Genomic DNA, 21,518 nt, shown 5'->3' with positions numbered 1-21,518 from the left:
TGCGATGTCAGTTAATTGAGTGATTGGTCACCGCAATTTGACCGTGCACATCGCATGGCTGGGGTTGCGGGTAAAAATTCGGTTAAATGATTTAGATAATCGGCCTTTTTCTTGTTTTAGGCCATTTATCAAGCTTTTGTTCACATGTGTATAGCTTATTGAATTTAATAGTGACTTGTATTGTAGAAATGGCCCTAGTTTCCCCTGAAGCCTTTAATATGGTTACTATTGTTAGAATTAGAAATTAGTATTGAATACTTATTGAGGATTCTGTTGGGATTGTATGTTGTAAATAGACATTATAAGCCTTTCACATGATAGAATGCTAGAATTTATGTTGATAAGTAGGACTTTTTGCCCTCTTAAGGTTAAGTGGGTGTCTTACTTGACTTGTGTGGTGAGTCTTGTGTGGTGTGGGCTAAAATATTCAAGTCGGGACTAGTCGTGACTAGGTCCTAGGTGAGTATTTCGGCCTCCATCATAGATAGGTCTTTATAGTCTTTGACGAGTATATGTTCACTGCTTGATAGCCTTTGTGTTCCTGACTAGTGGATGTTTATCCAAGTTGGGGCATGACCTCAGGTACTTATTTTGATAGTATGGGGTCAGCTTAAGTACTAGCCAACCCTTCGGTGGTGTCCTTAGGGTACTCACTTCACTTTGTTTTAAAAAAAAAGTTGTGGGTCTTGGGTGCGGTGGTGTGTATCCGCATGTCTAGGTCTGCGCAGATTTTAGGCTAGGGTTGTGTTGTCTCTTGGCCATGTTTTCTTAATAGTAACCGCTGAGCCAAGATACCGGTTCGATTACCTTCCCTACCTCGTGGTATAGACTCGAGTTACAAAGTGACTATTGACCGTACTAAGAACTTATGCCTGTCTTTGATATATTGCCCTTTCTTGTATGGTGATTTTATGAATCAGTAATAGGTGAGATGTAAGCGAGTTCTGATTGATAAAGTTTGGTTTACTATTTGTTATCTGATTCACATGATAGTTTAGTTGGTCAGTTTAGGGGTCATTTGTTAGAATACATGATAAGTAAATGGTTTATCAAATTGTTTACATGTTACATTACATGTTACATTAATTTTGACGATTCGTGGGTCGGGAGGACTCGAAGTTACTCCCCACTGAATTGTGGCTTTCGTGTTTGTATAAAATGCGATTGGAGTTGTTGATGCTTTGTTGGGGGTCACAGACGAGCTAGTGAGCAAGGAACCTTGGACCTAGTTTTGGCTATTCTATTAGTAAACCTTTTATACTTTTGGTTTGTATATAATTTGAAGGGACATATGTCTCCCTTTCTATTTTTGGTTTGTATCCTTATATTTCCGCGTCTCTAGTTATATATGTAAGTTAGTTTATCATTTACATTTGCGGGGTTATGACACTCTTCTTGAGTTGGAATGGTTGTGAATGGTTTAGGAAGAAAATTTTTGAAATTGCAGGTTTTTGACTAGTTGAACCATTTACAAACATATCCTACCAGTTTTTCCGTAGAAATTACGTATTTAAGTAATTAGATAACGCTATATATTAAGGGTGTCACAGTTGGTATCAGAGCCTATTGCTCTCGACGCACGTTTGTGCACCCCACTTAGAAATCACTTGACCTTAAAATAATAAACTTGAGAGAAGGGTAGGATGGGTAGAATTAGGATTTTATGTGGTAGTCTGTTTGTGATTGCTAATTGTTAGGTTTGTTGATTGTTAGTTATTAGTTTTGGTGCCACTAAAGGTTGGTTATGCCAAATGTAGAATGCTTCCACTTTCTTGATATTTCTTTTCGTATTCAGTGTATCTTACCTTAATCTTTCATTTTCGTTGGTCATTCGTCTTTCAAATTCCTCTTATCTCGCCTAGGTAACTACCTTTCAATTCTTTCTCCCGTTTCCTCGTAGGTTCGTTTTCTTCTTATAATAAAGTCCATGTGGACACCTTCCTTTTATACCGTAGGATAGTTCCCTTGTTCAAGAGAACCCAGTTTTGAGAGAATGTATCATTGGAGGGCGTGAACGAGTGGAGAAATTGATTGTTTAAGGTTTGAGTTGTATAGGAGAATATAATTTGGGATCCTTTGGTTAGTCTTGTTAGTTGTACTTGATATGAGAATTTAGTGAATTGAGAAATACCTTGGGATTTATGTCTATAGAGAGCTTGTTTGTTATAGATGATTAAGCATGGATACTACCTTAGCACATAGGATGGAATGAACCTAAGCTACTTCATTTGAGAGTCTCGATATTTCTTGTGGAGAATTAAAGGTATGATAGTTAGCCCTAATCCTTGTGGGCCTTGAAAGGAATACAATAGGACATTGATGTTGATTAATGGATTGGTATTGTACTTTGGAATTAGTTAGTTTGTTAAACCTTTTAAGTTGACCAAATCTAGTATAGAGTAGCCCTTGTTGACTTTATTAATCATATCTGAATTTGGGAATTTTGGTGGAAAGTTGTTCGATGTAGTTCGTGAGTTCAAAGATGCGATTCTAATTCATGGTATCGGAGACTAGAAGTATTAAGTGGTGAGATGAGGGAGTAAACAAGCCATGGTACTTGGGGATGACATAGTAAGTGAAGTTCAATGACGAGGGTTGTAAAGGAGATATTTTGGGACATGGGTGGTAACAAATGAATTTGTGTGGTGAATTGATTTTGGCTCTTAGGACCAATTGAGTTGAGGAATACCTACCATTGTGGAGTCCTTGTTAGTCTTATAATTTGGTAGACTTTTGGGGTTTTGTTGAGCACCTTAGTGGTGTAACTTTATCATATCGATCTTAAGCTTTGATGAGTGTTTGGTAAGCGGTAACCCTTTCATTGTGCCGCTTCTATTCTCCTTTCCTTCTTTTTAATGTTTGTTGAACCCTGTTTTTATGCCAAAGTTTTACGTATCTTCTTCTTGCCCTAGATATCTTCTTAACTCGAATACCTCTTATTTTTGTCAACCGTTATCTTTACGGTCTGACTCCTTAGTTTCCTAACTTGTCAGGTTCATGCACCCTTTGAAAATATTTTACCGTTTCTCTATTCCGTTATCACTTCTTATCTCCTTAGTATAGTTGGTACCTTATTGACCATATTTACAGAGTTAGTGAAATGTGACTTGAGGATATAGGTTTGACTAAGTAGTCGAGTTTGTGATTGGCTTCCATAATCACTTTGGAGATGAGGGTTTGATAATGTATACGTTACCGTGTGAGAAATGTTAAATGTAGGATTATTAGTTGATTTTAGTGAGTGATATTGATTACTACTTGAAGTATGTTATGAGAGTGAGAGTAAGCTACATTGTTGGGAAGTCTTAGCACTTGTTTTGATAACTAGAAAGGGTAATGGTATGGTTGACACCAATTGTTAGGCTAAGGAACATAATTTCAATTTACGATTTTAGGAACTCTGAGGTAATAAAGTGTTGTTACAATTATAACCTTGTTCCTTGAGAATTTGATGGTAAGTGAGTTTAGGATATCAAATTTGAAAGAATACTCCTTGGGGATGTTGATGACCAGAATGGATTGGTGATGTGATTTGGTATTAGTTGGCTCTTGAGAGTTCTTGAGTTAAGAGAGACTTAGTATTGAGAAGATTTAGTTAATCCTATAGTTTTATAGACCTTGAGGTCGCACCGAGTACTTGAAATGTTGGGACGGTATTGTAGCTGAGTGTAGCTCCGTTTTTGGCAATCCTTAATAAATAAAAGGATAAAGGAACGTGAGATCCTATTGATTTTTCGAATTTTGGGATTGGTATGTTACTACCTTGTTTTGAAATAAAAACCTTGTAGAATTTTTGAGGAACCCATAGTTGACACTAGTTGGATACGAATATAACTTTGTTGGAAGCCTTAGCCTTAGGCTTATGAAAGTTATTTTGGAATGTTATTGTAAATTTGGACCTGATATTGAATCCTTTGAGGAATCTTTCTATTGGAATTGGAATATTGTAGAGGATAGGATTGTATCAAGGATTAGCTTATGAGTAGACTTGTCGAGGAGTGATTCAGATGGCTCTTTGGATTAGTGTGGCCTCTGATTGTTGCCTTGTTGATGTTCGGAGGACCTAGTAAGATGACTCTGTGGTTGGAAAATTGAGTAAACCTTTCTCGATGTACCGATCTTCCTAATTCCGATCTCTGACAATTGTCATTCTTGCTATCCTGGCTTGTTCCGTTGTGTTCGCCTTTATGGCACTCATTTGACCTCTTTCTATAACATTTGAAAATGATTTCTCACTCTCTTTCAACTCTAGTGTTCAATTGGATACCTAAGCTATTTCTCGTGTAATGATTCCTTTTTCTTACTCTTTTTCCGCGTTACTAAGCCTTGTATAATCATAATTAGTAAAGATAGTATTCTTACTATAGAATTTTAAACTAAAAGTTTGAAAATGCTTTTATGATTTTCAATGGTTTTAACATTAGTGAATGTTGAATCTCGTTGTTGGTGACGTCCCAATAATGGGTTTTCTCATTTATGGGTGTAGAAATATTTTTATATCTTGATATGAATATGGATGTTCTTGTCTGATCAACAAGAGTATCACCGTTTCATTGAAAAGATACCTATATTTTCTTATAACTATAATTTCTCCTTCTAAGTTTCGAGGGCGAAACTTTTTAAAAGGAGGGGTGATTGTAACGCCCCGTAAATTTCGGACCGTGAATATGTTTCGAAAATAATTAATTAATCAAGTAAAATTTGACAATAATGTATTTAAAGTAAAAATAATTCAAAGAAATATAATTTTATTATATTTTGAAGAAAAATATTTATTTTGATAGTTTTGAAATGTTTAAAAATAGTTTAAACCGTGTAAAATCTTTTATTTCGAAATAAGGGCGTATCGGGGGGAAATGACAATTCGTTTGAACGTTGGGTAAACGAATTTGGAAATGGGTCGTATGAATACTCAATTTTATTGTAATCTCGTGTTTAAAGACTTTGGACTTGACGGAATTCGCGTTTGACTTACGGATTTAATTATTATCAAACGAAAAAACCGACTCAGTAAAAATCCCGACTAAAAATCCCGCACTTCCTTTTTCCTCCTTTCTTTTCCTCTTACACGGCATCCCCTCCCCCCTTTACCTTTCTTTTCTGATTTTTGTTCTTAGAATCATCATCATCAACATCAAACCCAAATAAAAACACATTTCATCCAAAATTTAAGCTGTTTTGGCCGTAAATTCTTCGTTTCTTGTCCGTTTTTCGCATAATTTACCTTTCCGGAATCCCCTCGCCACGATCTACAACTTAGTATGTTCTAATTTCAGTTTTCATTAAGTTATTTTAAGACCAAATTTCGGAATTTTCGGTTTATATGCTTATTATTGTGTTTTAATTGTTTATTTAGGTGAAGGATTGGAAGACGAGTTCGGGGACTCGTATATTGTAGAGGATAGCGGCTAGTGTCGTTAGGGTTTGGGTTTTCAAGGTGTTAATTGCTCTTTTTCTAGCTTAAGGTAACATATTTCGAGTTACTCGACGGATTATCGTCACAATCTTTGTTGTTTTGGATGTTTTGTGATTTTTGGTTTAAGTAATAATTTTCACATGTTAAAATATGGTTGCATGCATGCTTAATTTAAGCCTTTTGGTTAGTTTAAGTTAGGATATTAGTAATGGAACGATTAATTAATGATTGGATGATGTTAAAACGAGTTAAAATGAAGAAAAAAAACGGAAAATTAAGAGGAATAGGGTGACGGGCAGCAGGCCGGCAGGCCGTGGCAGGCCTGTGGCAGGCCCACGGTTGGCCCGGGTCGGTCCGTGCTTGTTTCGCGGGTTTTCGTACAATCTTGGTCTTTTCGGGTTAATTAATAATAGAATAGTATAAGTAACAAATGGTAGTAATTTGAATTGAAGCATACTAGTAACTAAAATTATGGTAATGGAAAAATTGTGCTTATATTAATAGTTATCACATGTTAGGATAGTTTACAAAATGAATTTTATAGCTATAATTGTAATGTTTTGTTGATTGTGCCGAAAACTGAGCCTTAGTCCCTTTGACTGATGCGATGTCGATTAATCGAGTGATTGGTCACCGCAATTTGACCGCACTGCCGCAGGTGGGGTTGCGGGTAAAAATTCGGTTGAATGATTTAGATAATCGGCCTTTTTCTTGTTTTAGGCCATTTATCAAGCTTTTGTTCACATGTATAGCTTATTGAATTTAATAGTGACTTGTATTGTAGAAATGGCCCTAGTTTCCCCTGAAGCCTTTAATATGGTTACTATTGTTAGAATTAGAAATTAGTATTGAATACTTATTGAGGATTCTGTTGGGATTGTATGCTGTAAATAGACATTATAAGCCTTTCACATGATAGAATGCTAGAATTTATGTTGATAAGTAGGACTTTTTGCCCTCTTAAGGTTAAGTGGGTGTCTTACTTGACTTGTGTGGTGAGTCTTGTGTGGTGTGGGCTAAAATATTCAAGATGGGACTAGCTGTGACTAGGTCCTAGGTGAGTATTTCGGCCTCCATCATAGATAGGTCTTTATAGTCTTTGACGAGTATATGTTCACTGCTTGATAGCCTTTGTGTTCCTGACTAGTGGATGTTTATCCAAGTTGGGGCATGACCTCAGGTACTTATTTTGATAGTATGGGGTCAGCTTAAGTACTAGCCAACCCTTCGGTGGTGTCCTTAGGGTACTCACTTCACTTTGTTTTAAAAAAAAAGTTGTGGGTCTTGGGTGCGGTGGTGTGTATCCGCATGTCTAGGTCTATGCAGATTTTAGGCTAGGGTTGTGTTGTGTCTTGGCCATGTTTTCTTAATAGTAAACCGAGCCAAGATACCGGTTCGATTACCTTCCCTACCTCGTGGTATAGACTCGAGTTACAAAGTGACTATTGACCGTACTAAGAACTTATGCCTGTCTTTGATATATTGCCCTTTCTTGTATGGTGATTTTATGAATCGTAATAGGTGAGATGTAAGCCGGATTCTGATTGATAAAGTTTGGTTTACTATTTGTTATCTGATTCACATGATAGTTTAGTTGGTCAGTTTAGGGGTCATTTGTTAGAATACATGATAAGTAAATGGTTTATCAAATTGTTTACATGTTACATTACATGTTACATTAATTTTGACGATTCGTGGCTGGGAGGACTCGAAGTTACTCCCCACTGAATTGTGGCTTTCGTGTTTGTATAAAATGCGATTGACAGGTTGTTGATGCTTTGTTGGGGGTCACAGACGAGCTAGTGAGCAAGGAACCTTGGACCTAGTTTTGGCTATTCTATTAGTAAACCTTTTATACTTTTGGTTTGTATATAATTTGAAGGGACATATGTCTCCCTTTCTATTTTTGGTTTGTATCCTTATATTTCCGCGTCTCTAGTTATATATGTAAGTTAGTTTATCAGCTGTTGTAGGGTTATGACACTCTTCTTGAGTTGGAATGGTTGTGAATGGTTTAGGAAGAAAATTTTTGAAATTGCAGGTTTTTGACTAGTTGAACCATTTACAAACATATCCTACCAGTTTTTCCGTAGAAATTACGTATTTAAGTAATTAGATAACGCTATATATTAAGGGTGTCACAGTTATCACTTTATATTTCGTTATATAGTTTTGGGTTGTAAAAGTATAAAGTATTATAACATAAATGTTCTTCTATTGTTTATTTGATCTACTACCTCGGGTAACCGAGATGGTGACACCTTCATACACTGGGATGGCCCTTGGTAAGGCATATTGGTGTACGGGGGTGTTACAGGTTCGGTGGAGGGTCGTTGCGGAATAAGGGGAAGGACGAGTGGACGTAAGTGTTGAGAAAGGAAATTCGGTTTCGATAAATTTTACGCGGCGAGATGTGTAAACACGACTGGTAGTAGGATCAACGAAATGGAAAGCGCTTTGAGTAGCGGAGTAACCAACAAAGATACAAGGTTTAGAGTGAGAGTCGTGTTTGTGCGCAGCATAAGGTTGAAGCCAAGGGTAGCAAAGGCACCCAAAACTCCGAAGTTTGAGATAATTAGGCGGTTTTTGGAATAGCTTAAGGTAGGGGGAGGCGTTAGACGTTCAGCATAGCCATTATGCTCGGAGTATGAGGAGGACATATGAGATGAGATATGCCAGTGAGAGATAAAGGAGTGAGCTTAAGATATTCGCCCCCGTTGTCAGAAAAAACCTGGATTATTGGACGATGAAAAGATTTTCTCAACAAGGACTTTAAATCTCTGAAAAACATTGAAAGAGTCAGATTTTTTGAGAGGATTGAGCCATATATATTGTTTATAATGGTCAACAAAAGTTACATAACATTTGAAATTGTCATAGGAGAGAATATGAGAAGTCCATACGTCAGAACAAATTAATTATAGAGGAGCAGAAAAATGTAAAGTTGACTCGAAAAATAATAATTTGTGACTTTTATTGATATCGCACGCATTAGAATTTGAGTAGCTATGAATAGGAATTTGTAAAGGAAAAGTAGTACATAAATAATTAAGGATAACCTTTGAGGGATGGTCGAGCTAGTGATGACGTAAGATGACTTAGGTGCACTTGTACAGAGGAGGGGTGCCATAGGTAGACTCGTCTTCAAGGTTGCCTTGAAGACGAACTTGAGATGTTTTGATATCCTTAATAAGAAAAGAAGCACGGAGAAACTCAGTGTAAGCATTATTTTCAAGACAAAAATGAGAAACAGAGAGGATATTACGGGAAATACGAGGACATGTAATACATCATAAAACTTTAAAGAAGAAGAATGAGTGGAATGATGAAAAGGGCCCATATTTGAGATAGGAATGGATGTACCATCGTCAATAAGAACATCATCGGAGCCGTCATAGGTATTGTGAAGGAAAAGATTTTCAAGATCATTGGTAAGATGATGACTTGCACCACTATCAACGATCCAAGGACGGGATGATGAAGAGGGCACGACAGAGGCCATGTATGCTTGAGCTTGAGCATGTTGTCTATTGTTGTTACTAGGAGGAGGAAACGGGAAGTCAGGGATAGTGAGATTTGTAAAGCCACTCTTGAATTTGCGACAAATCGTGAGGTAATGACCATGGTATTTGAAATATTGGCAGCGGCCCTTGAAAAGAGTTAGAGGGTCAGTTGAGGGAGCAGGAACGGGCTTGGGAAGGAGCGGTGGCTGGGTGAAAGAGCGAGGGCAAGAGCTGTTGTAATTGGGACATGTCTGTGCAGCAAGAGTAGTGACGAGATAGGCTGGTTGTGGTGGGGGAGCGGTTTGCATAATGGTGAGTTCATGATTAATTAATTTTTCATGAAGCGAATCGAAAGAGATGGCGGTATCACGGGCACGGATGGATTTGATACATGTTTGATATGTGCTATCGAGGCCACGAAGAATTTTAGCAATGATGTCTTCGGCATCCATGGGTTTGCCGAGAGCATTAAGTTTGTCGGTATAGGTTTTGAATTTGGTCATGTAGTCGGATATGGAAATATCACCTTTAGAGAAGGAGTCAAGGGCATCCTTGACTTGAAGGAAATGGCCCCGTTAGGGGTTTGCATACGTGTTAGCAAGGATGAGGCAAGTTTCACGTGAAGTTGTGGTATTGGTGAGAAGGGAAGCAATGTTGGTGGTAACGCGCCAGTGATGGCACCAAGGATAAGACGATCTTGGCGCTGCCAAGCATGAAGAGCAAGGTTCGGTTTGGTAGTTGTTGTGGCTTCATCGGTGAGAGTAGCGAGAGGAGCGGGATGTTTGCCATCCACGAATTTCAGAAGGTCGTATCCGAAAAGGATATTGGAGAGTTGAGTTTTCCAGTTGAAATAGGTAAGAGGAGTGAGTTCTTTACATTGAGAGAAAAAAACATCGATAAAAGGGAATTTGGATCGTTTGAGTTTGGGATGAGATTTCATTGAGGAGCCATAGAGAAGGAGAAGAAGACGGGTTAAGGGAGGAAACCGGAAAAAAAAAAAATGAGAGTAGTTAGGGTAAGATGAATCTTACAAGCTCGATACCATGTTAGAAACTATCTCAACCAAAAGCTTAAACTGATGGTTGGAGTCCCAAGATCGGTTTTATACTCTAACACATCTTATCTTATCATAAAATGTAAACATTTTTCAATCTCGAATGAGAATTTGTGAATCCATAGATAACGATGAGACTCAAACATATGCGAAATTTCTTAAGACATTAGATTAATTTGATGTTATTTTTTAAATTTCAGAATAAAATTAATGTATCGAGTCATTTTCTTTCGAACCACATACATTATATGTCTTAAGTTTAAGACGGGGTAAGTACATATCACTTGTGTGTATATAAGAATGCATAAGGCAAAACAATATATTTGTCTTATATAAACAAGTGGTATGATACTTGAGTACTTGACCCGTCTTAAGCTAGACAGATAGTGTCGTCTTAAAAGAGAATGTATGAAAATTTACATAACGATTAGATTAAAAAGTCGGCAACAGTTGTAGAAAATGACATTATTAGTCAAACTCCCGACCACTTATTTAAAAGATGAGATCTCTTACCACTCAAACCATACCACTTGTTTAAGTAACTTTGCAATATGGAGTGTTTTACAAAAAATTACATAACGGTTAGATTGAAAAGTTGGCAACAGTTGTAGAAGATCACATTAATTGAATTGACATACCGTGACTAATTAACATGTTCACACGTCATATCAAATATTAGCGAGATATAATACTAAGTTGTCAATAAATCACGTTTGATGATAAAATGATCGATTACTTGTAATAAATATATACTATGACTAATTAAGATGATCACATACATTATTGAATATCATTGAGATACGATATCAAATTGTTAATAAGTAAAGCGAATTTACCTTGAATTAAGATAATGTGATTTACATTTACTGTATTACCCCTTCAAACCTCAAGTAAAATCACCGCCATCATTCACCCACGAGGCCACAACACATGTTAACGATCCATAAATTCAAAACCTGAATATCATAAACTAAAGACCTCCTCACAATCCTAAAGAAAATTAAAGTAAAACGACACTAAAAAAAGTACTTTGTATAAAAGGAGGAACGTGAGAAGTATGAATTGAAGACGGTCTTAATCAAAAACGGTGATTAGAGGATATCGAAAGCCATTTTTCCTCTTTTTTTACCAAATGGTAAAAAGTAAAAAACTTTGACCACCAAAACACCAGAAACCAACAAAACGGCCACGTCGACTCCCCAAAAACATTACCTGCATGAATCAATTCCAGATTCATTTCATTTAATACGCAGAAAATCCCTCCAGATTACTTTTCCTTTTTCCCGTAATTTTCCCCCCTTTTCAATTCCCAATTCATTTTATGTATTTATTTATTCTTCCCCCTTTTCCCTCCCATTATCATCGTCGTCTCAACAATCAAAAACCCTAATTTCACATCATTTCAATTTTGAACTCCAAATTCTCCTTCTCTCCTCTTCATCTTCATCTCTCGATCTATTCTTCGATTCAATCAATCCTTTCTTCATCTCCAGGTTCGTTCAATTCCTCATTTTATTAAAATGAAGTTTCCGTAATTTTTTTGAGCTTTTTTTTTGTGTTGTTTTATTGTTTTGCTGTTTTTTTGTTGCGGTTTGATTGAATTTATGCCATGGCGTTTGTTGAGAATGTGTTGCGAGCACCGGAGTTTCGCATTTTGGGAGATTTTTGATTGAATTTGTGGAATTAGGGATTCGCGCTTAAATTTTAGAAATGTTTGGTTGATTTTATTGATTAATTGTTGATTTAATTTGTGTAAAGCGTTAGAATAGTTATGATCAATGATCGAGAGACCTTTATGAAATTAATGGATGCACATAAGTAATTTTGGTCAATTTTCCCATACGACGTAAATTGGCTTAAGATTACATGTATGTGAATCATATTTTTTCGAATATTGGAGGGAGGAAGATTATTCGCTCGTTTGCTCGTTTGTTATTTATTTATTTGGAGGGGGTATGGCCTATGGGGTTACAAGGGAGTTAATCAGGGTGGTTATCAAGTTCATGGCGACATTACTGTAAAGACGGGAAAAGGTGGTTGAATGGAAGAAGTAATTAGGCGTCGGGCTTTGGTTGGTATGAATGTATGATTGTGTTCAAGTTGCGGCAACTGGTGTTGAGATGTAAAATGTCATTTTTGTAATCTATGCAAGTAAAGCTGCTTTAGTTAGTTTATGTAGGAACTATGAACCAATAGAAGAATCGAGAATGTGAGTAGCTTACCTCCTCCTTGGATGCAAACCCAGGTTTCATGAGTTTCTATGGCACAATCCTTTGTGGAGGGGTGATGAACCAGAGGGATGAGTTGGAATGTAGGTTATGGGGAGCGAGAACTAGAAGATTGGCATTGCTAATTCCGATGTACTTGTGAAATTAAATGAGATTGGTTTTGTTAATATTTTATATAATTCCCGTCTATTTTTTTAAGAAAATGGTTATATTTGGTCAACGAGTTTCTGAAATTATTGAGTTGGACGCTTGTACCCGTTTATTTACGTGCTATAAAAAATCATTGTTTCATGAAACCAAATTGTTAAACAAACTGAAAAATGCATGGTTTTTGGTTTTGTCGTTCGCAGATCAGTTCAGTCTTGTGCGCACCCTTATGCAAACTGTGTAGTTTAATTGGTTATAGAGAGATTACCCGAGGGATAATAGTTGACCGTAGGCGCAGCTAATAGCACATTTTAGGTTGTTTTTCTAAGCCTTCTAATCATGGTTTATAACTATTTTAGACACACTTACCTGAGTAGTATAAGTTTTTTTCTTGGGCTTTCAATCTTACCTTAAAAGATAGTGACTCAAGTGGTCTGAATAAGATGAGTGCCAAAATGCCTCAAAGCGCCTTCTAAGTTTGGTATAGATTGCAAAGCACCCATCTGTCCCATTATGCACATCTTTACCTCTTTTCTTGTGTAAACTTTTTAAAAATTCAGAAAAGGCTATTATTCCACCAAGTTTTATTTGTAAAGTCTCTAATAGTTCACAAAAAACTTATGCTTAAGAGGCACACATTTTGTTGCTACACCCTGGCCTTGGAGCGTTGAACACGTGTTGAAATACCTTTTATGATAAATCCATCTTTTGATTGTGAAACAATGAATTTACGATGCAAAAAGATGCTATTATTGTAAAATTTGAAGTATTAATTATTTGATGCAATTCTCAACCCATATCGGTCATTTGATAACAACCATTAGGAACACACGAGTTAATGATGCTATTATTGTAAAATTGTTAAATCAAGTTTTCGGCATTTAGGATTTGGTCGGCCGGTTCTCAAACTGAGTCGTCCTTATTGAAACCAATTTGTTGGGAACTAGGTCACGAACGCCATTCCCGGGACCTAATTGAACACTGAATTTCAACATTGTAGAATAGTAGTACTAAGTTTCTTCATGTACTAGGCTTCTGATATTGTGGCTAACCAATTCAAGATTTGCGGTTACACTTTGTTGAGATTTTTGGTTATGTTGACCATTTGTTTGTCAACTGGGCAATTAGATGGCTGGTGGCTAGTGATTCAAAGTCTGTGCTAAGGCACATGAAACTTCTTTTGTAGTCTGGATTCTACATGTTCTATGTAGTATAATTTTCCTACTTCTCTGTGTTGTTGGCAACAGATTTCCCTTTTTATTTCGGGAGGAAGTAGTTTCTGTTTCATTTTTCATGAGTTGCTTTATCTTTCTCTTGCAAAAACAAGTGATTTTCTGGGTTTCTTGGGGTTTCGTAATGTTATTGCTAATATCACTCAATTTGTTATCTTCTGCCAACTAATTGCTATTTCAGTTCTGAAATTTTGTTTTTGTACGTCTCACAGGGTAAAATGTTGTCGGTTCCTAAATCCAAGTCAAAGGACCAAAAGGCAGCAAAGGAACAAAAAACACCTTTAAAGTCCACTGTGGTATTAAATGGTGGTAACGGACTTCCAGCCAGTGCCTATAATCCACTTCTGGGAACATTTCTTACCCTTGATACATCATCTACATCTTCCCCTCAAATTCTTCATGGGAATGGTCGTTTTGGAAACATAGACGATTCAGAAAGTCATAATGGGGGTACTCATGGAAGTGGAGGTGATTGTGATTCTGCCTCTAACAATGATACTCGGTCTGTGGAGTCGGAAGATCAAAATAAAGAGAAATCTAATGCTCCCAACAAGTTGGGGTTGGTCCCGGGGGCCGACAATGACAAGCGAGAAAAGATACGCCAGAAGAATGAAAGAAAGCATCAACGTCAGAAGGAAAAGCGGGCCCAAGAATTGCATGAACGTTGTAATGGATATCTCATGTCTAGGAAGCTAGAGTCTCTTGCTCAGCAGCTTGTGGGCATGGGATTTTCACATGAAAGGGCGACTATGGCTCTTATTCTAAATGAAGGTCGAGTAGAAGAAGCGGTCTCTTGGCTTTTTGAAGGAGGCGAAGATTCTGATAGACATAAAGATAAGAGTCTGGCCTCCAGGAATAACAACTTGAAGATTGATATATCTGATGAGACTGCCCGGATCGCGGAAATGGAAATAAAGTTTAAATGCTCAAAACAAGATGTAGAAAGAGCAATTGTCTCTTGTGAAGGTGATTTAGAGAAGGCTGAAGAAGCCTTAAAGTCACATAAACCGGAGCCAGCAGTCGTTCCGCCAAAGCCCGAAGAAAATGTAAGGCTGATACAACCAAAGCCCAATTCAGTGCCCTTGATACTTCAAAGACGGGATGATAAAGATGTTACCAACACCAAATTTCCGGCTTTAGTTGGGTTGGCCCCAAAATCTATGTCTAAAGCTGTTCTACCAGTTACAAGGTTTCAATCTAAAGTAGAGTGGGCAAGACCACCCTCGGAAAAGAATTGGCCGGTCGGAGGAGGGTCGACCCCCTCAGTTTCACACTCACTATCCCCACCTCTACAGGTATCGCCTCCACCGTTGAAGGGCGAGTCTTGCTATGTTCAGCAGGGATCAGTGAGGGAGCCTGTATTAATGATGCAGCGGATCCAGTCGGTAAATACCAAACTTGCCCCTGTGACCAGCATAAGTTCATCTCCTCCAGGTGGAGCTGTTAGCTGGTATCCTTCTAGCTCAGATGTTATGAAGTCAAACGAATTTTCGCTGCACATACCTAGCACTAGAAGCCCTAGCCCGAACGACCCGTATTATCACCCTAACCAGAGCCAACATCAACATCAGGCGTTTATGTTGGGTAGCAGTAGTCAAATGGATAACTCGGTGTCCAATCGGGTAAATGAACCATTTCCAAGAATGGGTGCATCCCCAACCCAACCGTTAAATCCGGGTAGTAGTCCAATGGTAAACCGGGTAAATGACCCATTTTCAAGATCAGGCCCATCCTCAACCATTTCTGCAGCTTCCGCTGTGGGGATGTTCTCTGGACTCGGGTCTACCTATTCGCCGAATTTGGTGTCACCAGTGGACTGGAATACTAGTAGTTCCATGCAGCCATGTGACTACACAAGCATAGACTGGAGCTTGGATAAGAATTTTCTCTCAACAAAACCCAACGGTTTATGGCTCAACTTTGGCCCGTACTCGAGTGGCAACCATTCAGGGGGTGTCAACTTAGCTTTGAGACCTTCGTCTTTAAACGGGAATGATGGAGCGAACATGGGATTACAGGATGGTGGGGCAGCGACAGCTGATTCATTGGCTGCTGGTTCTCACGAGTGGACTTCACCTTTCGAGGGGAAAGATCTTTTTAGCTTGCCTAGACAGACTGTTTTTTCTCCCTCACTGTAGGATCTGTGGTGAGGGATATTTCAATTCTGGTGAATAAAAATGAAAAAGAAAAAAAAAGGGACGTTTTTACAGTTTGTGGTTGAATTGTGTCTTTGTGTTCGTTCTGATGCTTTTGTTTCCTTGTTATTCTCAGTAAAAAAAAAAAAAAAAAAAAAAAAGGCATTCATTCATACGCTTTCATTCGTTTTTAACTTGGTAAGGTGTACAACGTGCAAATTACTCTCAGGAGGTGAACAACTCTCTCGGTAAAATCACAGGCACACATCGGTATACTATTTCTCGGAACACAAAAACTCGAGAAAGACTGTTTCGCTATTGAGAGATCTCTCACATAATGGAGTGAGGGACCCACTGAATTTCTTTTTTCTCTATTATGTCTCCCACTAAATTAGTGGGAGACGGTCTCTCATGAATTGGTGAAGTATTACCTACAATGGTCTGCGTCAAATCTCACATACGCACATTTAGCTAATTTTTTTCTCGAAAATGATAAAGTTTTACCAAAGAGCTCTGTGGAATCACAGCACTCCGGCTTAATCTTCCCTGCTACATCATCTTTTTCATAGTTGAAGCGAGGGAACGAGTGGAAGCGAAAGAGATGTAGCGAGTAGAAGCCTTTTTTGTTTGTCCTATTTTTGGAGGGAGTGATAACGAAGAACAAGGTCCAGCGGCCCCTTCCTTGGCTGCCCATCATAAAGGGCAAGTTTAACTGGTGCCTCCTGGATCATATAATCCAGAATAACACTGGAAGGTGACATATCCGCTGTCTTTATTTGACCCCAAGAATGGATTGGATCGAAACGACTTTACTATTGTGATGAGTCGGAATAGTTTCTTACTTTAGGAGTTGAGGGTACGGCAACCTGATTTTTACTTGAAAACAAGAATAAAAATGAGAGTAGGAGACGAGGATGTAGTTTTCAAAACACCGAAAATAAAATAAAACGTAACAATTAGGTCTCAATTCATTGAGTAAACAGTAACAGAGCGAACAATTGTCACCACAGGCTGCCTGACTGCTTATTTAGTAAAGTACCCAACTACTGAAGCCCAGACATTTCAAGAGTTGACATCTAATCACCGGAAAATATTGTCAATAACGAAGCTTTACCAAAAGTTTCTCAGGGACAAAATCTCCTACACTTTCCCACAGATAATGATCGTCTTCTGCATATCCTGATGACATAGTCTTTCATCGCTTTCCAGCAGCAGCAGCAGCTACAGCCCCACCCTTATCGCTGAGATTGAGCAGCAAATCATTTGAATTCAAGAGAATCTTGTTGGATGCATTAGCGAGAGTGTGAGCGATCTCCCTTGATGCTTCAATTTGCCTCAAAGTTATGAAGGCTGGATTGTTGGCAATAGCTTGACCAATAAGTTGAGCACTCTTGGCCTCTCCCTGCAGATCAACAGTTTCGACATTATTATTCATCGGCATTCACAATAACCTTCGAGACACCAACAGAAAATGTGGCCCAGTATAACAGAACGTTAATTTTAACCAAAAAATGATTCATTTTCCCCACAGAATACATGTGGTACCTATGAACTGTGAACCTAAATTACAGGAGGAACATGTAAATGATTGCACTAAAATACAATTCAGCATCATAAGCGAAATATTGGACACCCAACTAGCTGGAACATCCTATATTGATGGCTTTTGAATATTTCACCGGTCAAAACGCAAAAGTAATACAGCTAAAAAGGTTTCCGCACCTGAGCTCTGATAATGGCACTCTTTTTGTCTTGCTCAGCTTTTTCCACAATGAACTTGGCTCTTTCAGCTTCTTGAGCAGCCACCTGCTTAGCCTCAATTGCTTGTGTGAACTCCCTGCCGAAGGTAAGCATAGTGATAGAAACATCATCCAGAGCAATGTTGAAGTTTGCCGCCCTCTCTGTTAAGACCTTCCTTATTTCCCTACTGACAGCCTGAACAGTAAGCAAATAACTTAATGGAACGTAAAAAAAAAAAAAGAAGTCCACCACTTTCCCAGCATAAAATTGATGGCATTTTATAAATACACATAATAATATAAATGACGGATGAAGAAAATATTGGGGCTTACCTCTCTCTGAGTAAGAAGCTGACTAGCATTGTACTGAGCTACCACAGCTTTCAGAGTTTCATGGATTATGGAAGGCAAGACCCTCTCATTGTAGTTCTCACCGAGAGTACGGTAGACAGTTGGCAACATTTCCGGCAAAGGACGGGTAAGAACTCTTAAACCAATCTTGACCTGCAACAAAAAATTTTTATGTTGGTTTATATATAGCCAAAAAGGCTATTCAGTATCTAGGTGAAACTTAAAAATTCTCGTCCACAGAGTACGGTTGCTTCAAACTTTTTAACAAGTAAAGAAAATATCAATATAAGGTCAAGGTGTTGCCCATGTATAAAAACACCAAGGAGAGAGCCGTAAGGCGTAAACACAAAGGGAGCTGGATGCTCAAGTTTGCCAGAATCACAACAGACAAAGAAGGTCTGTGAAAAAGCTAAAATAAAAGCAAGTCTTCTGCAAAATTTTAGTAAAAAGGTCTCCGTGTAAGATTTAACAACATAGGGCCATCAAAGAACATAATTGACTCACAAGTCATGACAGCAGTAGCAACAATGTCTATAAGACATTTTTGGCAATGAAAGTCACCAAGATTAGCCATGCAGTTTCAAATATACAAGTTTGAAATAAATCAACAAGCTCCAGCCATAAACACTCAACAGTTAGAGGAACTGGGGCAACAATCAACACTAATATAACTAAATTTTCTAAACCAGACTGTGATATGGCAACAATCCCTACTACTTACTATTACCAAACTTCAGCTGTTGTAAAATTTTGGCCTCGACTAGATAAAAAAAATGAAGATATTTAATGAACTTTAGGAAAATCAAGTACGTAATATAACACTGCAGTCATGGAGGGCTGTGATTAGATATTGCCCTGAAAGAAGCATCCTATAACAGAGTGCTGTATAATCAGCCAACACTGTTATTTGTACTGTGTCAGTTGCTACTAGGAGGCCACGGTTGAAGATGGAAGAGACATTCTCTTTTCAGTATGGAAGGCTGAATATGTGGGCACAACAACTACTGACAAAAATAATGGATTTCAAACAAGTTTGCACACAACAGAAATCAAGAAACAAAACAAACATCATCCAAGAGTGAAGTCCATGAGCACAGCAAATGTAAAAGTTCAAAGTGGTACAAGGGAGAAGTAAGAGGTTACCATTTGAAGATCACGGCTTCCAGAAGTACTCTCCACTAGATGAGGTCGTGCACGGACGTCATAAATGACGGGTCTCTCAAACCATGGAATCATGAAATGTGTCCCTTCAGGGTAAACCTGTCCAACCGAGTATTTTGATAAATGAATTGCGGCCCTAAAAATATTGCAAGCTAGAATGCCAAACTTAAAACACATCAGCAAAACATGAGCTGTACCATGAATACTACAGAGTACTTGAGTATGAGATATCCTACTAGTTCTTGAGTATAGGACACTAGGATAGGACCCCATGGCTCACACAAATTGCAGTGGGGTATAAGCACATCAATAACAGCACGGTGTGTTCTGTAAAAGGATCTTGTAAAACAATTTTACACTACGATAATGTAAATCATCACTCAAACAAAACACAAACTTCATTTAACAAGGACATTCGATCAATATGCAGTTTTACAATAATATAATTATGGTAGTTACTAAGCATCTTTTTATAGCCTTGTAGAGGTGTATGGGTGCAATAACATGCATTCCTACTCCTTACAATTATATCAGTTTTACATGGCCAAACATTTTAACGATTTTCCATCTTTTGTTATACAGACGCAACACCATATGTGAGTGCTTTTATAACATTCAATGTCAACAAACAAAGACACTTTATGGACATGAAACACAAGTTAAAAGTGGGAGTAAAAACAACAATCTTGCAATCACGTAGATAACACACAACGTTAACCACCATAGTTGGTAAGCTTAACAAAAACAAACCTTGTCCTTGATACCATAGACACGGTTGAACACAATAGCTCGATGTCCACCATCAACATTGTACAGACTGTTAGCAGCACCATACAAGCCAAGAGCACCAATAATCCCAACCTTAATCAAAGCAGACGCAGCTCCACCACCAGGCACATTAGGAACTTTGACATTTTGGAAATTCATTCTTCAACCAGCAGAAATGGACAAGATCCATGCAAATGAATAAACGATTACACTCAAATTCAATAACAACTTCAAATCTAAAAACAGTCCAACACTAGAAGAACCAATAAACATTTACAAGGGAGCAAGGCAGATGCTGCTAGCATCAACAACATACTATCTTACTAGAATATCCTGTCCCACTACACAGCGCAACATAAAAAATGCAGAGACAAAAGTTTCCCTTTATCCAATCAGAAAACAGATCATTCAAAATGAGTCAGAGCATCATACTTATCCATAAGCATATCAATCTCACTAAGAATCTAACACCCAACAAATCTTGTGCCGCTTTTGTAAACATGAATGCCATTTCATTCTGACGCAACAAATAATTAGCACAATGTAAAATTCTAAACAAAATATTAACCAATCATCTGCGGAAAAAGCTCATATGGGACCGTTGTATGCAAACAACGGACCCATCTCATGTGATCCACCTTACTTCTTATAAACGACTAAATAAGTTGGTTCTACACAAAACAGTACCATACACAACTAAAAGATCATCGGAATACGAAAACCTTCAAGCTTGTGTCAACAACAACATTAACCCTTTAACCCAGTGCCTTAATGGCTCCCCCAAAACTTCAACCTTGTATACTAAAGTACTAAACAGACAACCGCAAATGAAAAACCGTAAATCAAATCAACCCACATCATTAAACCCCAAATATCATCCTACAATCAATAAACATCACAACATAACAAACTCAAACACGCTTAAAAGATTAAAACAACACAAACCCAGATGAAATTTGGTCAAAATGAGTCAAATCAACAGGTTAATCACTACAAAATCTTTGATTTCTAAACCTGCAAACTTTAGATCTATTCCCTCCGTACTAATCATTTATTTACCTTCTTCTTTCTTTCGAATCGGTAATTTAATCAAAGATAAACAATGATCGGATACATTTCTAAACCAACAACAAGAACAAATTCAACATTTCTTCACAAACATACAAAAATATAATACCAAAAAAAAATGCAATAACAAAATACAATAAAAGAAACAGTAAATTAATTAAAACACAATTAGTTGAAAAGCAGATTAAATTAGAAATTCCAGAAATTGAGAAGAAGAAGAAGAGTAGAGAGATTACATGGTGGCGCTAGAAAGAGGGAAGAAATCGGAATTGTTTGCGGAGGTTTAGGGTTTTAGAGGGTTGAAGGAGAAAGTAGATGATGTATAAATGTTGTTTATTTTGTGACAAGTGATAAGCATAAAGAAATAAAAAGGAAAATTCACAAAGGAAAAAAAAAAAAAAACAATTTTTGTGAGTAGTCTTGCACAAAAAGAAAGGCATGTATTACCATTTACCAACTTATTATTGATTTTATTATTAGGTGACCCTTCAAAGTTCAAATTGGTTGGGAGGAAAATTATAATAAAAACGAAATATAAATTTGGAGGCTTTGTAAGTTTGATCGTTTTATTTTAGACGGTTGAATAAATTGGGAGATTTTGTAAAAATATACGATTGTAGATCAGTTTGTATCGTTTTATTTCGGAGTGTTAAATTTCTATAATATTCCGTAGTATTAAATAAAGTGTATAGCAGGGAATTAGATTTGTACGTCGT

The 21,518-nt window shown here is 37.5% G+C and overlaps 3 protein-coding genes and 1 long non-coding RNA gene across 4 annotated transcripts in view; 2 read left to right on the top strand and 2 right to left on the bottom strand.

The window, feature by feature from the left end:
- The window catches only part of LOC141657771 (protein CELLULOSE SYNTHASE INTERACTIVE 1-like), a 468,470-nt gene that overhangs the window by 380,493 nt on the left and 66,459 nt on the right, over positions 1 to 21,518 (bottom strand). The gene's annotated exons all lie outside the window — the stretch shown is intronic.
- On the top strand, positions 5,135 to 7,344 carry LOC141656218 (uncharacterized). The gene is made up of 3 exons (XR_012548428.1): positions 5,135 to 5,259; positions 5,357 to 5,465; positions 7,183 to 7,344. It is a non-coding gene; the product is annotated as an uncharacterized LOC141656218 (long non-coding RNA).
- On the top strand, positions 11,184 to 15,802 carry LOC141657763 (uncharacterized). The gene is made up of 2 exons (XM_074465099.1): positions 11,184 to 11,466; positions 13,793 to 15,802. The coding sequence occupies exon 2, from the start codon at positions 13,799 to 13,801 to the stop codon at positions 15,716 to 15,718; it is 1,920 nt and encodes a 639-aa protein (XP_074321200.1). The 5' UTR covers positions 11,184 to 11,466; positions 13,793 to 13,798; the 3' UTR covers positions 15,719 to 15,802.
- Positions 16,633 to 21,228, bottom strand: LOC141657762 (prohibitin-1, mitochondrial-like). The gene is made up of 6 exons (XM_074465098.1): positions 21,039 to 21,228; positions 19,717 to 19,894; positions 18,949 to 19,065; positions 17,788 to 17,958; positions 17,438 to 17,650; positions 16,633 to 17,117 (listed from the first exon to the last, which is right to left on the bottom strand). Exons 2-6 carry the CDS (start codon positions 19,891 to 19,893, stop codon positions 16,911 to 16,913), a joined length of 885 nt encoding a protein of 294 aa, XP_074321199.1. The 5' UTR covers position 19,894; positions 21,039 to 21,228; the 3' UTR covers positions 16,633 to 16,910.

This window comes from Silene latifolia, chromosome 5 (genome assembly GCF_048544455.1).
Source record: "Silene latifolia isolate original U9 population chromosome 5, ASM4854445v1, whole genome shotgun sequence".
NCBI classification, from domain to species: Eukaryota; Viridiplantae; Streptophyta; class Magnoliopsida; order Caryophyllales; family Caryophyllaceae; genus Silene; species Silene latifolia.
This window is presented reverse-complemented; position numbering and strand designations above follow the sequence as displayed.